This window comes from Oncorhynchus mykiss, chromosome 10 (genome assembly GCF_057628025.1).
Source record: "Oncorhynchus mykiss isolate SJ-2025 chromosome 10, ASM5762802v1, whole genome shotgun sequence".
Classification (NCBI taxonomy): Eukaryota; Metazoa; Chordata; class Actinopteri; order Salmoniformes; family Salmonidae; genus Oncorhynchus; species Oncorhynchus mykiss.
The window spans coordinates 76,501,000-76,520,000 of NC_143031.1; the positions used below are offsets into that span (position 1 = coordinate 76,501,000).

The 19,001-nt window shown below is 44.7% G+C and overlaps 1 protein-coding gene across 1 annotated transcript in view; it reads right to left on the minus strand.

The window, feature by feature from the left end:
- Positions 1-477: 477 nt before the first annotated feature.
- Positions 478-19,001, minus strand: part of LOC149980316 (uncharacterized) — a 20,712-nt gene continuing 2,188 nt past the window's right edge. The window contains exons 4-20 of the mRNA XM_090187986.1: positions 17,806-17,950; positions 16,888-16,981; positions 14,236-14,367; positions 13,865-14,051; positions 13,262-13,431; positions 13,006-13,118; positions 12,736-12,852; positions 12,330-12,518; positions 11,959-12,091; positions 11,527-11,679; positions 8,149-8,241; positions 7,360-7,628; positions 6,924-7,057; positions 6,536-6,698; positions 5,077-5,376; positions 3,875-4,174; positions 478-1,691 (exon numbers count right to left, since the gene is read on the minus strand). Of these exons, the coding sequence (XP_090044112.1) occupies positions 1,290-1,691; positions 3,875-4,174; positions 5,077-5,376; positions 6,536-6,698; positions 6,924-7,057; positions 7,360-7,628; positions 8,149-8,241; positions 11,527-11,679; positions 11,959-12,091; positions 12,330-12,518; positions 12,736-12,852; positions 13,006-13,118; positions 13,262-13,431; positions 13,865-14,051; positions 14,236-14,367; positions 16,888-16,981; positions 17,806-17,950 (3,094 nt within the window). The 3' untranslated portion in view covers positions 478-1,289. The remainder of the gene's footprint in view (positions 1,692-3,874; positions 4,175-5,076; positions 5,377-6,535; positions 6,699-6,923; positions 7,058-7,359; positions 7,629-8,148; positions 8,242-11,526; positions 11,680-11,958; positions 12,092-12,329; positions 12,519-12,735; positions 12,853-13,005; positions 13,119-13,261; positions 13,432-13,864; positions 14,052-14,235; positions 14,368-16,887; positions 16,982-17,805; positions 17,951-19,001) is intronic.

A 19,001-nucleotide genomic window follows, 5' to 3' on the forward strand; every position in this document is an offset into this window, starting at 1 on the left:
TGAACTGGGTGAATGAAATATGAATGACAGTTATCAAATATGTTGTAATAGAAATAAGGCCATCCTCGTCTTAAACGGCATTGACCGCCACTGGTTTGTAGCCCAAACTGTTTGGACGCTACAAATGTTTTCGTGAGAATATTTTTTGGATGTCTGCTGGTCTGAAAAACACCCCTGTAGGCAGATTGAGAAGCAGACCATGCAAAAAACACATATCTTTAGTTTAAACAGATGGATTTTGATGGGGATTTCTTTATTTTGCCAATTATGTTGCGGCTCCCTAGGGGTGGGATGTGTGCAGTCAAAGCATCATTTACCCTAAACTGTGTCCTAAACTGTGTCCTGAGCACTAAACTACTAGCCTAGTCAAGCAGACTGACCACTATTTAGTTTCACTGATATGTGAAATCAGACCGGTTTCACATTGCTACTAAACTACCTCAGGTTATTTGTTTTGTTATAATACAGAGTCAGTAGGAAAGCAGAGATGTTTTATTCATGACAGATGTAAACTAAAGACTTACATTATATTACAAAAATGAAAACATCTTACAGTGCAAATAACACGTTGAGAAAGTGCCTAGAGAGAGAGAGCACTGTTGGCAGTTTTTTACAAAAGGGACATTCATTTTCATTGTGGCTTTGGTCATATTTCAGGCTGACTACCTTGCAGACGCCTGCCAGAGTTCACACGTGGATAGGTGTTCAACATATCAGCTTCACACATCATATCTGATGCATCATTTCACCGACAATGATGTATCACGCAAAGCATTTGTTGATGCAATGCAATGTCTGCAATATGGTTGGCCTGGAACGTAACCGTTAGCATTAAGAGGCAGTGCTGGGAAGGCAGTCAATACATGAGCCTTACCCTATTACCATAACCAAGTGGGAAGGTGGCATTTACCACATAAGACAGAGGAAAATCCACTTGAACGCCCCTCCAACTAGTAATTACTAGTCTATCACCCATGAGCTACAACTTCTCCCAAATGCAGACCTCTGATGTCACCTGCTAAGGAAATTAACTCGATAACAGCATTTTCAGCAGATAAATGCAACGAAACCTTATTAAAAGCAATCTATTTATCTATCTATACAATCTAATATGGCTTTTGAAAACTATAATTAGTTGGCAAGCATGATGGCTGTACTTTGTGTTTATGGTTGTGGCCGCTGGTTGGCCATTAGCCAAATCAGTGTTTCCCAACAAGTTCTAAGCATGTGAATGAACCTCACAACGTTTACATGACAGATTCCCACTTTGTTATGAACGCAGCATTAGATCAGATAAGTAGGTCTCTGAGGGACGTAGTGAAGAAGGCAGAGACCAGCAGACACACCAACAGTGGGAGGGACAGAGCGATGGAGGGCGGTCCCGCGTTGCGGACGATGGAAAACCGGCAGGTGCCGACATTCATGGCTTTGTCCACCGCCTCCAGCTCCACTGTCAGAGAGCAGCACGAAGCGTTGAACTCTGCTGCAACAACCATCTGCTTTAGGTCCGTGTGGGTGAGGCTGCCTACGCCCTGGAGGTGTGTGAGGCTGGCGATGCCTGTGCCATTGACGCCGTCTGTCAGGTTGGCAGAGAGCTGCCAGAAGGCAGAGCTGCAGGCTGCTGGTTCAGCTGGGCAGTCGACCGCCGAGACGCTGACCACCTCACACTGGGGAGGGGTGAAATCTGTCACCTGCAATGGGGGGGGGGGGGGGGGGGGGAGATTAAGTGATGAGGAGAAAGAGAGACTTGGGTTCTATAAGTCTAATTCTGGCCCAGAGATTTGGTAGTACTTTCTCTGACCACCAGAGTACTTGTGCGGCTGAGCTTCAACACTCTTAAAGAGGAGCTGAACTCAAAAAACGACTTACTTGGTTGAAAATGGCCTACAAGGCATCGCTATTAGTCAAATACATGTTTTATTAAACAATATATATTATTACATATTATTTAACTAGGTAAGTCAGTTAAGAACAAATTCTTATTTACAATGACGCCTTGTCCAGATATCTTTTGTTGACAATTTGCATAGAAAATAGATGCCTGCTACAGTGAGTTTCCACTGAAGGTCTTGTCAATACAAAAAGCTGGACGGAATGATGTCACACCTACAACAACTTTTTTGCTAAAAACCTAGTGTTGGTTAAAATAATAAAGTAGTTGAGTTTATCCATTTAGGGAAATTGATGAATGAACTGCAGACAGCCTGTTTGCCCTCCCACCTATCTGGTTCATGTCTCAGGTAGCCTGCAAACGCCTGCATGGACAGAATGCAAGAATGTACTCATATCTGGCATATTCTAATAATTCTAATGTGCCAACGTGTCGCCACAGTCAGAGCCATGATGAAACTTGCACTCTAGTAGATCTGAAATAATTGGATGTTGAAACTTGTATCCAGCCAATCAGAAAAGCAAGGCGAAGCAATTCAGGCATTCTGGAAAGTCAGGACAAGGATCCTGCAAAGAAACATTATTTGTTATAGTTGAAATATAGATTTAGCAAGCTGTTGGCATTTATAATCACATGCCCTGCATACCTTCACAATTATTATTCATCATTTATGTTTTTGTCGAATTAACCTGGATCAATAGATCTTGCCTATTGACTACAAAGTGTAAATAGGATAATTTTGGTCATAGAGTCAGTTTTGATCAAAACAGAGATGAGTAATTGAGGTCGTGGCTTTTTACCTGAGGGTTGGGTTTTGATTTCAAATCTCTAGCCTACACGGGACCACTGCCAGGCACAGTCTAATCACAGTTGACACTAATTATACAGAGTACAGGTGCCAGTTGTGCTGCCGCACAATTATTTCACAGCCGATCGAACCATTAGCATGCAGAGCTTTGGAATTGTTCTAAAACAATCTATTGTCACAAATTTTAATGTTGAAAGAATTTGTTTTAATTTTTAATTTTTTTTAAATAAAAGGCTTGTAATTTTCTGCAACTCAAACATCTTCACATTCGTGAGCTATGGTTAGCATCAAACAACTTTCATCAGAGATATGGATATATGATGATGCTTATGTCTCCGCCCTAACAATGAGATTCTTTGTCCACGAAACGGAACGGCGGGCTGTCAAGCACCTGCCATTTACAGGTTTTGGTTCCTCCATTTATGTTTCGAGGTTGGACTTTAGCACACTAGCACGGTTAGCAGTGTGCTTCAGGTTAAGATATATATTTTTTAAGAAGATAAATTGTAGAAATAGGCGGGGTTTATGACTTTGTGGCTGTGGTATCTTGTGACGACCAGGCACAACTCCGATACAAAGTGTTTTTTTCTCAAAGTTGCAGGGATGTCACATGTCCTACTTGTAACAGTACACTCATAAACTAATCACTGTAAAACTTAGATTAGATCAAATAAGCCACATGTAGCAAATAAGCCATTACATTTTCTGTTAATCAAATTCAACACTTATTGACCTCCATACAAAAACTCCTCATTTGGTGAGTGAACAAAACAAAAACCGCCACCTGCCAGAGTAAACAGATTTTGGGACCAGTTATCCCTCTCTTCACCTCTTTCTCTTTGATTACGCTCAGCGCATGGGATTCTTGACCAAACACGTCACGCGGTCGCTAAGCAATTTGTCACCCAATGTACTGTGGCCTGATTGGGACTGTGACTCGAGGGACAAACAACAATTGCTGTCAGGATACGATATAGCGAACATAACACACCCACATTGAACCACACCCACAGGTGGCTCCTTAATTGGGGAGGACGGCTCATAGTAATGGCTGGAACGGTATCAAACACATGGTTTCTATGGTTTCCATGTGTTTGATAACATTCCATTCACTCAATTTAAGCCACTGTTATGAGCCGTCCTCCCCTCACCAGCCTCCTGTGATGCCAGGTTACCTTGGTGGTGTATAGACAGGTGCCGACATTCATGGCTTTGTCCACCGCCTCCAGCTCCACTGTCAGAGAGCAGCACGAAGCGTTGAACGCTGCTGCAACAACCATCTGCTTTAGGTCCGTGTGGGTGAGGCTGCCTACGCCCTGGAGGTGTGTGAGGCTGGCGATGCCTGTGCCATTGACACCGTCTGTCAGGTTGACAGAGAGCTGCCAGAAGGCAGAGTTGCAGGCTGCTGGGTCAGCTGGGCAGTCGACCGATGAGACACTGACCACCTCACACTGGGGAGGGGTGACATCTGTCACCTGCAATGGGGGGGAGAGATTAAGTGATGAGGAGAAAGAGAGACTTGGGTTCTATAAGTCTAATTCTGGCCCAGAGATTTAAAAAGCGAAATAATTAAATAAAAAAAGCTGGACGGAATGACGTCACACCTACAACTTTTTAGCTAAAAACCTAGTGTTGGTTAAAATAATAAAGTAGTTGAGTTTATCCATTTAGGGAAATTGATGAATGAACTGCAGACAGCCTGTTTGCCCTCCCACCTATCTGGTTCATGTCTCAGGTAGCCTGCAAACGCCTGCATGGACAGAATGCAAGAATGTACTCATATCTGGCATATTCTAATAATTCTAATGTGCCAACGTGTCGCCACAGTCAGCGCCATGATGAAACTTGCACTCTAGTAAATCTGAAATAATTGGATGTTGAAACTTGTATCCAGCCAATCAGAAAAGCAAGGCGAAGCAATTCAGGCATTCTGGAAAGTCAGGACAAGGATCCTGCAAAGAAACATTATTTGTTATAGTTGAAATATAGATTTAGCAAGCTGTTGGCATTTATAATCACATGCCCTGCATACCTTCACAATTATTATTCATCATTTATGTTTTTGGTCGAATTAACCTGGATCAATAGAACTTGCCTATTGACTACAAAGTGTAAATAGGATAATTTAGCTTAAGGTTAAGATACAACGGCTTACTGTCAAGCACCTGCCTTTTACAGGTTTTGGTTCCTCCATTTGTGTTTCGAGGTTGGACTTTAGCACACTAGCACGGTTAGCAGTGTGCTTAAAGGTGAAGATATATTTTTTTAAGAAGATAAATTGTAGAAATAGGCGGGATTTATGACTTTGTGGCTGTGGTAACTTGTGACGACCAGGCACAACTCCTCCCCTCACCAGCCTCCTGTGATGCCAGGTTACCTTGGTGGTGTATAGACAGGTGCCGACATTCATGGCTTTGTCCAACGCCACCAGCTCCACTGTCAGAGAGCAGCACGAAGCGTTGAACGCTGCTGCAACAACCATCTGCTTTAGGTCCGTGTGGGTGAGGCTGCCCACTCCCTGGCGGTGTGTGAGGCTGGCGATCCCTGTGCCATTGACACCGTCGGTCATGTTGGCAGAGAGCTGCCAGAAGGCGGAGCTGCAGGCTGCTGGGTCAGCTGGGCAGTCGACCGATGAGACGCTGACTACCTCACACTGGGGAGGGGTGAAATCTGTCACCTGCAGAAAAGAGAGAGAGAGAGAGAGTGAGTAATCATGGTGAAGAGGGAGAAGAGATGAGGAAAGGAGGCTATTTAGAAGTGGACGGGCCCATACGGTGGAGACGGGCCCATAGGGTGGAGACGGGTCCATACAGTGGAGACGGGCCCATACAGTGGAGACGGGCCCATATAGTGGAGACGGGCCCATACAGTGGAGACGGGCCCATATAGTGGAGACGAGCCCATATAGTGGAGACGGGCCCATATAGTGGAGACGGGCCCATACGGTGGAGACGGGCCCATATAGTGGAGACGAGCCCATATAGTGGAGACGGGCCCATATAGTGGAGACGGGCCCATACGGTAGAGACGGGCCCATACAGTGGAGACGGGCCCATACAGTGGAGACGGGCCCATACGGTGGAGACGGGCCCATAGGGTGGAGACGGGCCCATAGGGTGGAGACGGGCCCATACAGTGGAGACGGGCCCATATAGTGGAGATGGCCCATAGAGTGGAGATGGCCCATAGAGTGGAGATGTCCCATATAGTGGAGACGGGCCCATATAGTGGAGACGGGCCCATATAGTGGAGACGGACCTTATAGGCCTGTCAGCTCTCTAGTGTATCTTTATATATCCACATTCTAGCATATCTAATAAATCTATTTGTATATACACTGAGTGTACAAAACATTAAGAACACCTTCGTAATATTACGACCCCCCCCCCGTTCCACAGGGATGCTGGCCCATGTTGACTCCAATGCTTCCCACAGTTGTGTCAAGTTGGCTGGATGTCCTTTGGGTGGTGGACCATTCTTGATACACATGGGAAACTGTTGAGCGTAAAAAACCCAGCAGCATTGCAGTTTTTGACACAAACCAATGCGCCTGGCACCTACTACCATAACCCACTCATAGGCACTTAAATATTTTGTCTCCACCCTCTGAACGACACACATACTCAATCCATGTCTCAATTGTCTCAAGGCTTATGAGTCCTTCTAACCTGTCTCCTCCCCTTCATCTACACTGATTGAAGTCGATTTTACAAGTGATAAAATAAGGGATCATAGCTTTCACCTTGATTCATCTGCTCAGTCGATATCATGGAAATAGTAGGTGTTCTTAATGTTTTTTACACTCAGTGTAGATATATCTACATATCTGAGGTTACCTTGGTGACGACAGAGAGGCGCAGGACGGCGTAATTGGAGTCGGCGGTGGCCCCGGGCGCCACAGCCTCGATGGTCAGGGTGACGTCTGTTCCTGAGGGTGTGTTGGCGGGCACCGTGATGGTCAGTTCACCGGTGGCGTTTCCTCCGGTGGTCACAGCGATGCTGATAAGTTAGCAGCAGCAATGGGATAGCATTAAGTGTCAATACAAGTGATGCCAAGAGAGGACAATTTTTCTTAAGGTTTTTGCCAGCATAGAGGAGAAGCTGATTTTGAACAGATCTGTTTTGGTCCCTAATCTGTTTATGCTGAAATTATTCCTATGGCCAATGTGTACATACTGATCTGGAATCAGTCTCAGGCTTTGATATTCCAGCCGTGATCCCTACCTGCCAGGGACGTTCATTTTGAAGTCTCTGTCGTTTCTGGCTCTGATTTTGTAGCTGCCTCCAGTGGTGTCGGTCATGACGGTGAAGGGAAGGGTGAAGGGTTTACCAGGCTCCATGCTTCTGTCCACCACAGCCTGAGAAGACAAGAACAACCCGAAAGAGGAATTGTTGAGGAGCTGTTGTGAGGTCCACTTTTTGTTTGTTGGCCCATTTACAGAGACACATTTCTGTGCTTAGAAAGTCCATGTTGTAATTTGTAAGTAGGCCCACAGTACCACAGTACTACATGTTTAGGGAGTAATAGTCAGTCATGTTTTTCTTTCTGATATTGTCTATAAATGTCTATGACCATGGTTTTTGTCTAACACTATCCCAACATGCAGTATAGACTCCTTCACGATTTACAAATGAAATACGTTTTTCAATGTAAACTTACCTTGATGGTAACCTTGGAGACAGACATCTGAGTGGTGGACTGTCTCTGGAACACGGTGGAGGAGACCACGTCTGTCCCGTTCAACAGCACCACAAACTCCCCCGCAGGGACCTTGGTTACCGTAACTAGGAAGTCTCCGTTGCCCATGTCTTCCAAGGTACCGCCTACGACCTCTAACCCTGACACGGTCACCAAGGCAACGTTGGCCACCTTGACAGAGGCTGGGCCCTTTCTGCCCAACACGGATACCAACAGCATGGCAGGCATACCTGGGAGAAGGATAGAAGAGAGGAAGAACGGAGGGAAAGAGAGGGAGGGAGAGAGAGAGGAGGACGAGTGTAGAGGTAGGGGGAGAAAAAGGGAGATTGAGAAGGGGACGAGTGTAGTGGTAGGGAGAAAAAAAGAGGAAGAGAGAGAGAAAAGAGATAAATTATTTTGAAGGGTGTGGCTATGTAACTGTTCTAGGTTCAGATCAATTATTACAAATGACAATTAACTGCTTTTTGTGACTTTGATGAAGTAGGCTTTATACATTTATAAAATGTATTGTTTCGACCCACACAACATCAAAGAGGGCCAGCCTACTTTCTGATAGAGAATACAGCGATGAGTGCAAAACCTCTCGCCAGTGAGAAAAACAACATGCACAATGATCATCTGCCTCTAACGGCTGTAATGAAGTGGCAGCTGCATTCATGAAGATGATGTCGCCATAGTAAAATTGTGATTGACAGATTACCTGCTTGATATGGTAATGATGATGATTAAGATGATGTTGTAGTGTTTTACCTGCTTTTGGACGGCCAGAGATGAGGGCATATCCTGGGTGTGGTCCCTCGAAGGTCTCCACAAAGTCATAAATGAAGGCAATGGTACTCTGACCTGGAGACAGACACACACACACACACACACACACACACACACACACACACACACACACACACACACACACACACACACACACACACACACACACACACACACACACACACACACACACACACACACACACACACACACACTCAGTCAGTGCTGTATTCTCTCCCTTCTCTCATGGCTCTAACAGACCTGGGGTGAAATACTTTTTTGACATATTTGTACATGATCTAAAATAGTTACGGTTAGGGTTAGGTAATGAGTTAGCTAAAAGGGTTAAGGTAAGGGGAAGGCGTTAGCTAACACGCTAAGTAGTTGCAAAGTTGCTAATTAGCTGAAATTGTTCTGGTGAGTTATTAACCTTTGGGATGCTAGACGATTGCGTAATACAGCCACCCATCCACCACGACCAAACATCCCTCCTCCTTTTGTTTCTGCATTAAGAAACCTTCTGTCTGATGTAACTATACCAAACATAGCAGACATTTGAAGTCTGAAGTTTACATACACTTAGGTTGGAGTCACTAAAACCTGTTTTTCAACCACTCCACACATTTCTTGTTAACAAACTATAGTTTTGGCAAGTCGGTTAGGACATCTACTTTGTGCATGACACAAAGTCATTTTTCCAACAATTGTTTACAGACATATTTTTTCACTTATAATTCACTGTATCACAATTCCAGTGGGTCAGAAGTTTACATACACTAAGTTGAATGTGCCTTTAAACAGCTTGGAAAATTCCAGAAAAAAATGTCATAGCTTTAGAAGCTTCTGATAGGCTAACTGACATCATTTGAGTCATTTGGAGGTGTACCTGTGGATGTATTTCAAAGCCTACCTTCAAACTCAGCACTTCTTTGCTTGACATCATGGGAAAATCAAAAGAAATCAGCCAAGACCTCAGAAAAACATTTCTAGACTTCCACAAGTCTGGTTCATCCTTAGGAGCAATTTCCAAATGCCTGAAGGTACCAAGTTCATCTGTACAAACAATAGTACGCAAGTATAAACACCATGGGACCACGCAGCCGTCATACCGCTCAGGAGGGAGACACGTTCTGTCATCTAGAGATAAACGTACTTTGGTGCGAAAAGTGCAAATCAATCCCAGAACAACAGCAAAGGACCTTGTGAAGATGCTGGAGGAAACATGTACAAAAGTACCTATATCCACAGTAAAACGAGTCCTATATTGATATAACCTGAAAGGCCGCTCAGCAAGGAAGAAGCCACTGCTCAAAAACCGCCATAAAAAAGCCAGACTATGGTCTTGGTCTTGTAGTAGATTGTTTCACAGGTGGCAGACAATGTGAGAAGGCTTGTGAACTATATTTCCATTGTATCTGAGAGGAGGAGGAAGGACATTTATGACGAAATGAGCGGTATATAAACCTTTGTACATGGTATTATGACCAGAGCTCTCTAAATAAACATTCCTGACAATTGTAGCTGGGCCTCCGTCTGATTCAACCAGTTTCCTAGAAATTCTGGGTATCAGGCTGAGTAATCAATTTAAATTGGGTTTATGAACACTGAGAACTTAATTCTCTTGACATTACCTCAATTACATCGACGAACCTTTACCCCTGAAAATTGACTCGGAACCAGTTTTTTTCTTGCTTTTTATTACTTACTTTTTAAAACTGAATGGTTGGTTAAGGGCTCATGAGTAAGCATTTCACGGTAAGGTCTACCTACACCTGTTGTAAACTCAGCAAAAATAAAAACATCCTCACTGTTAGCTGCGTTTATTTTCAGCAAACTTAATGTGTAAATATTTGTATGAAGATATCAAGATTCAACAACTGAGACATAAACTGAACAAGTTCCACAGACGTGACGAACAGAAATTGAATAATGTGTCCCTGAAGAAAGCGGGGGTCAAAATCAAAAGTAACTGTCAGGATTTGGTGTGGTCACCAGCTGCATTAAGTACTGCAGTGCATCTCCTCCTCATGGACTGCACCAGATTTGCCAGTTCTTGCTGTGAGATGTTACCCCACTCTTCCATCAAGGCACCTGTAAGTTCCCGGACATTTCTGGAGGGAATGGCCGTAGGCCTCACCCTCCGATCCAACAGGTCCCAGACTTCTCAATGGAATTGAGACCCGGCTCTTCGCTGGCCATGGCAGAACACTGACATTCCTATCTTGCAGGAAATCACGTAAAGAACGACTAGTATGGCTGGTGAAATTATCATGCTGGAGGGTCATGTCAGGATGAGCCTGCAGGAAGGGTACCACACGAGGGAGGAGGATATCTTCCCTGTAACGCACAGCGTTGAGATTGCCTGCAATGACAACAAGCTCAGTCCGATGATGCTGTGACACACCTCCCCAGACCAACTCCAAATCGATCCCGCTCCAGAGTACAGGCCTCGGTGTACTGCTCATTCCTTTGACGATAGACGTGAATCCGACCATCATCCCTGGTGAGACAAAACCGTGACTCATCAGTGAAGAGCACTTTTTGCCAGTCCGCAGTCTGGTCCAGCGACGATGGGTTTGTGCCCATAGGCAACGTTGCTGACGATGATGTGATGTCTGGACCTGCCTTACAACATACCTACAAGCCCTCAGTCCATTCTCTCTCAGCCTATTACGAACAGTCTGAGCACTGATGGAGGGATTGTGCGTTCCTGGTGTAACTCGGGCAGTTGTTGTTGCCATCCTGTACCTGTCCCGCAGGTGTGATGTTCGGATGTACCGATCCTGTGCAGGTGTTGTTACACGTGGTCTGCCCCTGCAATGACGATCAGCTGTCCGCCCTGTCTCCCTGTCGCGCTGTCTTAGGCGTCTCACAGTATGGGCATTGCAATTTATTGCCCTGGCCACATCTGCAGTCCTAAGGCACGTTCGCACAGATGAGCAGGGACCGTGGGCATCTTTCTTCTGAGTCAGTTGAAAGGCCTCTTTAGTGTCCTAAATTTTCATAACTGTGACCTTAATTGCCTACCGTCTGTAAGCTGTTAGTGTCTTAACGACCGTTCCACAGGTGCATGTTCATTAATTGTTTATGGTTCATTGAACAAGCATGGGAAACAGTGCTTAAACCCTTTACAGTGAAGATTTGTGAAGTTATTAGAATTTTTACGAATTATCTTTGAAAGACAGGGTCCTGAAAAATTGACATTTCTTTTTTTTTTGTTTATTTGGTGCATGTGACACATTTGAATGGATTATTTAAACCCAGGTCTGGGCTCTGTGTGTATCCAGGCTGCCATCTAGTGTTGAGCGTGAGCATAACACACATATTTAATAGAACAGACATATTTCTATTGTAACTCACCAGTGACCTTCAGTGTGTAGGGCTGGTTGGAGTTCATGCTGATTTCCCATAAGCCTGTATGTTTGTTGGAGGCCAGACGGACCCGGAAGAGGTTGCCCACCGTCTGGACAGTCCCCAGTTCCCCGTTGGCCTCGTTCTGTTTCTGGGTCACACCTGTAGGGGCAAGGAGGGTGACAGTCAAATAGGATGACAGTCAAACATACTGTCAATGGGATATACCTGGTTCATGATACCTTGTTGAAATGTGCTTTGTGCCTTAAAACCATTAAGATCGCTACATACTCAAACAAGCAAAACAGGTCAACTGTAACCCTTAAGGAGAGAAAACTAACCTTAGATCAGTGTCTAGGGGAAATGTCATCCTATTCAGTTAGGTGAACCTTTACCTGAAAACTGATATTAGATCAGTGTGTAGGTGTTGGAGCTTCCCACCTGCAGGGTTCTTCAGGGTGAAGGTGAGGGACTTTCCAGTGATGTAGATGGTGATGTTGTTCAGAGACTCGTCCAGCAGGAAGGAGAATGTCTCAGCTTTGCCTGGGTTCCTCGCTCGCTGTAGGACTGTCACCTGAGGAGGAGGAGGAGGAGGACAGAATGAGAGAGGAGGATAGAAAGAAGAGGTGATGTAGGGTATGTTGTTGTTTTATTGTAACGTGGAGGATTTAATTTTCATAGATATAACAATTATGTCTAGGCATTTCTAAAATTCATTATTTTTAAAGCACATGTTTTTTAATTGATCAAGTTTTGAATTATTCCGAATCAACTACTGATCTATAACAAAATGGCCACCAGTGTTGACTCACCAGAGCGGAGGTGGAGGAGTCGATGATGACGTCAGTGGCCTGGGGCAGATTTTCCTTGGTGACTCCAATGGCCTGACCACCAGACGCCAGCGCCAGGTCCTTGTAGGTCTCGAATGTAGCTGCCCTGGACTCTACTCCACTTCTCCTCCTTCTAGCACCAGCACCATCACCAGTCATGAAGAAAGACACCTGGAGAGACACATAGGTGTGTTTGAGAGAGTTTGACTGGTCGTATTCATTAGGCACCAAATTAAGAATGAAAGAAAAAAGGCAGTGACTACCTCTCCAATAAGAATGGCTTGTTTTCATTTGCCATTGCAAAACATTTTGCTGCATTTTGCTACTGCGTGCCCTAATTAATAAGATCCTGAACTGCAGGACAGGAAGTGTTTGAGGAAGTGCTCACGGCTGACTTGGTGCTCCTGATCAGGGCCAAGATGGTGTCCCTTAACGCAATGTCCTTGGCAACGGCATCTGTGAAAACATAGATGTGGGACGACGCAGGGGCACCGGTCAGCGCCAACTGGAGAGAGAGAGAGAGAGAGAGAGAGAGAGAGAGAGAGAGAGAGAGAGAGAGAGAGAGAGAATGCTTAGTATCTTTATTTATTGTCAGGTGCATTATAAAGAAAGAATGGGATTATATCTGATTGGAAAATAGCCATGTCAATCACTGTACCTGTAGGCCTGATAAGCACATCTCAGGGAGGTCTCCGCCTCCATCAGCTTTGAGTTTAGCAATCTCTGTTTTCATAACATCAGGGTTTGTCGTTCTTATCAGGGGTCCGAACTCTGCACACACACACAAACACACACTGATCACTAACCACTTCCTGACTTAACCACACATCACACAGGCATTTCGGTGACTGCCAGAGTTTGTCAGTGATGTTTTGCTAAGGAGAATGCTTGGTGGAGTGTAAAGCCAGCTTTACTTGGGTCGTTGAATGGGACCAGGATGTACTGGGAGGGCTCATCCTGTGTTCCCTTCTTGCTGTCGATGATCTCATTGACGACTCGTTTGGCTTCAAGGATGTCATCCTTCATGCTCCCTGTGGTGTCGATCACAAAAGCAACCACTGCCGATCGCGCAATGCCCATGAAGCTGTGGGAGAGAGAGAGAGAGATAAGAGTGAGATTGTGAGTAACTTCAACATGGGTAATTCCCTCTTCCCCTCCACTCCTGCCCTTCACCCCCTCTATCCTTCTCCTCCCCTTCACCCCCCTCTACCCCTCTCCTCCCCTTCTCCCCCCTCTACCCCTCTCCTCCCCTTCACCCCCTCTCCTCCCCTTCACCCCCCTCTACCCCTCTCCTATCCTTCGCCCCTCTACCCCTCTCCTCTCCTTCACCCCTCTACTCCTCTCCTCTCCTTCACCCGCCTCTACCCCTCTCCTCTCCTTCACCCCCCTCTACCCCTCTCCTCCCCTTCACCCCTCTACTCCTCTCCTCTCCTTCACCCCTCTACTCCTCTCCTCTCCTTCTCCCCCTCTACCCCTCTCCTCTCCTCCCCTTCACCCTCTTCTACCCCTTTCCATACCGTAGGTAGTCGTTGTCACCGGCGGCTCCCCGGATGTCGTCCAGCAGCTGGAGGGTTGCGGTCGTTGCCACGGTGACAGCAGCAGTGTGCAGGGCCACGTTGTCAGAGCGACGCTCGTCCTTGCTGATGCCCCCGCGAGGAACCTCAGAGCTGGTCAGGTCAGCTGCACCTCCATGACTACACTTACCTGGGGGAGGAGAGGTGATGATGGGTGTTATACAGGGAGTGTGTGGGTAGCTGGGGAAGGTAGTGTGTGTGTGTGTGTGTGTGTGTGTGTGTGTGTGTGTGTGTGTGTGTGTGTGTGTGTGTGTGTGTGTGTGTGTGTGTGTGTGTGTGTGTGTGTGTGTGTGTGTGTGTGTGCGTGCGTGTACCTATAGGCTTAACTGAGGACAAGATCCCCATGTACCCAGAGGTGAGTTTCTTCTCATTAAGGATGTTAGGAAGGATGGAGTTTGAACAGAATCCCCCATTGGCACAGTCACTGCAGGTTGGGGTGCTGACTTCTACCGAACCAAATCACAACGTAAGAGTCGGTCTTGAATTACGGTGGCATTAAAAATATATATACATATATTTTTTTATTTTTTTATTTTTATGAATGCATGTTACCATTCTAAATGAACCAATATGGCAGCTTAATAACTTTTTTACCATTATAATAACATTGTACCACCTGTAGGAGTAGTAATATCAATGATGGTAATTTTAAATAAAGTCAGATTTTCAGAAATGGAGGCTACAAATGCTCAAATCTTTAAAAATGATTTACTAGTGATGTGATTAATGATTTTGCTCACATTGTTATTTCCCTTCATTTAAATTGACTAACACCAAGTGACACATTGGATTGAGCAACACCAAATTATCCACGGAATCAAGGGATAAAAGTGTGTGATTAGCTAATCACTTTCTTTAAAATATAGACTCCTCCCAACTAACAGTTTGCCGCTGGGGAAAATGAGCAAGGACCTTGAATATCTTTGTCATCAGAGATATTAAGGTGGTGACACCAATGACGTAAATCTGAGGGACACACATTATACTAGCAACAAAATAGGTATTTTATCAGCCTTTGTTTTTAAATTACTTTATACAATATATTATATCATTTTGTTCACTGTCTATTCAAAATAATAGATAGATATGTCAAAATCCCGAAAACATTTCACTACACCTCAACACATCACCAATGGGACGAGCCAATTTGCTGGGACCCAGTAGTTTCTACAATGCATACAAATACACTACCAGTCAAAAGTTTTAGAACACCTACTCATTCAAGGGTTTTTCTTTATTTGTACTATTTTCAGAATAGTCATTGCAGAATAATAGTGAAGACATCAAAAGTATGAAATAACACATGGAATCATGTAGTAACCAAAAAAAGTGTTTAACAATTCCAAATATATTTTATATTTGAGAATGTTCAAAGTAGAGACCCTTCTCCTTGATGACAGCTTTGCACACTCTCTTGGCATTCACTCAACACACACACACACAGGTCAGGATTTTCAATCTTTACTGACGATTGAGTAAAGCCAGTGTGTCTATGTATGAGGGTAACTCAACACTATACATGTCAGCTACTACAGTGACTGAAATGACTGCCACACTTAACAAAGAGCCTCAGTCAGTTTCAGAATGGGTGGCAAGAAATAAGATATTTCTAAATATTTCACAAACTAAAATCATTGTATTTAGGACAAATCATCATAATGCTTGATGGTTTTTGCGACTGAACTTGAAACTTTCCGTAAAGACTGACCTTCATATCTTAAAGTAATGTCATTTATCTTTGGTTATTTGAACTGTTCTTGCCATAATATGGACTTGGTCTTTACCAAATAGGCTTCTCTTCAACACAACTGATTGGCTAAAACGCATTAAGAAGGAAAGAAATTCCCAAGTTAAGTTTTAAGAAGGCACACCTGTTTATTGAAATGCATTCCAGATGACTACCCCATGAAGCTGGTTGAGAGAACGCCAAGAGTGTGAAAAGCTGTCATCAAGGCAAAGCGAGGCAATTTGAAGAATCACAAATATAAAATAAATGTTGATTTGTTTAACACTGTTTTGGTTACTACCTGATTCCATGTGTTATTTCATAGTTTTGATGAATTCACTGTTATTCTACAATGTAGAAAAATAGTTAAAATAAAGAAAACTCCTGAATGAGTAGCTGTTCTAAAACTCTTGACTGCTAAGTGTAGATGGGTTTCAGTAGAAAGGACTTTCTTATTTTATCTTATAAAATAACAGTTAACTAAATTGTCAAGGGACATCATTTACCACCGCAAATCAAGAATGACCCACACACACACGCACACTCACACACGCACTCACACACACACACACACACACACACACACACACACACACACACACACACACACACACACACACACACACACACACACACACACGCACACGCACACACACACAAACACACACACGCACACACACACACACACACACACACACACACACACACACACACACACACACACACACACACACACACACACACACACACGCACACACACACTCTCTCCTAAATCCTAAATGGGCGTGGTGGTCCTTTCTCTTGCCCATAATTCCCTCAGACTATTCTGCTTTATCTGGCTCTGTTGAACATAGGAGATTATATGTGTTTGTGTCCCTCTCTGTCTGCCCTTTAGACTTCCTGTAAACTTAATGACCTCAATATCGTATGAAGCCAGAGGTGGCAGCAGATTTCTCTCTTTGTCTCTCCTTTTTAATCTGCTGTCATACTTTTCTCTAACATTCCAAGCACGCCTCCCTCCTTCGTTCCCTGCCCTATCACCCTCCCTCCTTCCCCCTTCCTTCCCTTCCCTATCACCCACCCTCCTTCTCCCTTCCTTCCCTTCTCTAACACCCTCCCTCCCTCATTCATTCCCTGCCCTACCACCATCTCTCCTTTCCTGCCCTACCTACATCCCTCCCTCCAGTTGGTGCCCATGCCTAGCTGTCCTCGTTGCTGCATTAACTCAAGCCCTCCCTACCTGCCAGGTTTTCCAGTGGGAGATCGGGGCGGATTAGATTGGCGTAGGGTTCAGTGTATCCCAGATCCACCCAGTTACTGTGGCTGTAGAAATCCTGACAAAACACAAGCATGTATTATATACCAAGTCTGTGTCTGATGGAAAGCCATCTATCTAATTCCCTATTACAGACACCTCTAGACAGAAGTACTGTGTACAGTCCTCTCCCCAGTGTCTCTCTAGCTATCTGTACTGTGTACAGTCCTATCCCCAGTGTCTCTCTAGCTACCTGTACTGTATACAGTCCTCTCCCCAGTGTCTCTCTAGCTACCTGCACTGTGTACAGTCCTCTCCCCAGTGTCTCTCTAGCTACCTGTAGTGTGTACAGTACTCTCCCCAGTGTCTCTCTAGCTACCTGTAGTGTGTACAGTACTCTCCCCAGTGTCTCTCTACCTACCTGTAGTGTGTACAGTCCTCTCCCCAGTGTCTCTCTAGCTACCTGTAGTGTGTACAGTACTCTCCCCGGTGTCTCTCTACCTACCTGTAGTGTGTACAGTCTTCTCCCCAGTGTCTCTCTAGCTACCTGTAGTGTGTACAGTACTCTCCCCAGTGTCTCTCTAGCTACCTGTACTGTGTACAGTACTCTCCCCAGTGTCTCTCTAGCTACCTGTAGTGCGTACAGTACTCTCCCCAGTGTCTCTCTAGCTACCTGTACTGTGTACAGTACTCTCCCCAGTGTCTCTCTAGCTACCTGTAGTGTGTACAGTCCTCTCCCCAGTGTCTCTCTAGCTACCTGTAGTGTGTACAGTCCTCTCCCCAGTGTCTCTCTAGCTACCTGTAGTGTGTACAGCCCTCTCCCCAGTGTCTCTCTAGCTACCAGAAATGTTTGCATATCCCCTCTTTCACCCCCCCCCCCCCTCCCCCTCTCTCTCCTCTTACCTGTAGTGTGTGCAGTACTCTCCCCAGTGTCTCTCTGGCAGCCTGGAAGTTCTCCCTTTGTACGTTGGCCTTGATGCTGGCCACCCCATCAGTTATAAGGCGCCTGCCCTCAGCAAACGCCTCTGAGTTGAAGTGATGGGCTGGGCTGTTATAAAAAAGATTATGATCAATTGGTTTCATGTAGAACACGACTGTAGCAGTGATATACCAAATGTTCACTTGGACTGGCACAATAATGACAATGATTAATTGTTTATATAGTTCAGACATTAGATCCACTAGAAGAAGGGTGTATGAGTGATGCACATCCTAAACCTTTAGAATAAGGTTCTTAGGAATAAAGGATTTGAGAGCAGCATATGACGTGTGCTGGATAAGAAACCTAGTTCAATAAAGATTTATTTATTTTTGTAGTAAAAAAAAAAGATATGAAAACGTATGTTTTCTTAATTAAATTCTACAGAGATGTACAGAGGCCCATTATCAGCAGCCATCACTCCTGTGTTCCAATGGCACCTTCTGTTTGCTAATCCAAGTTTATCATTTTAAATGGCTAGTTGATCATTAGAAAACCCTTTTGCAATTATTTTCGCACAGCTGAAAACTGTTGTTCAGGTCTGATTACAGGCTCAAAATGGCCAGAAACAAAGAACTTTCTTCTGAAACTCGTCAGTCTATTCTTGTTCTGAGAAATGACGGCTTTTCAATGTGAGAACTTGCCAAGAAACTGAAGATCTCGTACAATGCTGTGTACTACTCCCTTCACAGAACAGCACAAACTGGTCCTAACCAGAATAGAAAGATGAGTGGGAGGCCCCGGTGCACAACTGAGCAAGAGAACAAGTACATCAGAGTGTCTAGTTTGAGAAACAGACACCTCACAAGTCCTCAACTGGCAGCTTCATTAAATAGTACCCGCAAAACACCAGCCTCAACTACAACAGTGACGAGGCAAATCCGGGATGCTGGACCCTCATGGGTCTCCAGGTCGCGACACATCCTGGAATCAAACCAGGATCTGTAGTGATGCAGCTAGCAGTGCAATGCAGTGCCTTAGACTCAGGAGGCTTTTTTAAATAAAGATTTCGCAAAAAACGTGTTGCATTTTCTGTGCTAATTCCAAGCACTCCAAGCATTTTACATAATACGTGAACCTCATCCTCTATCAATGGAGGACCAACCTGTTGACATAATAA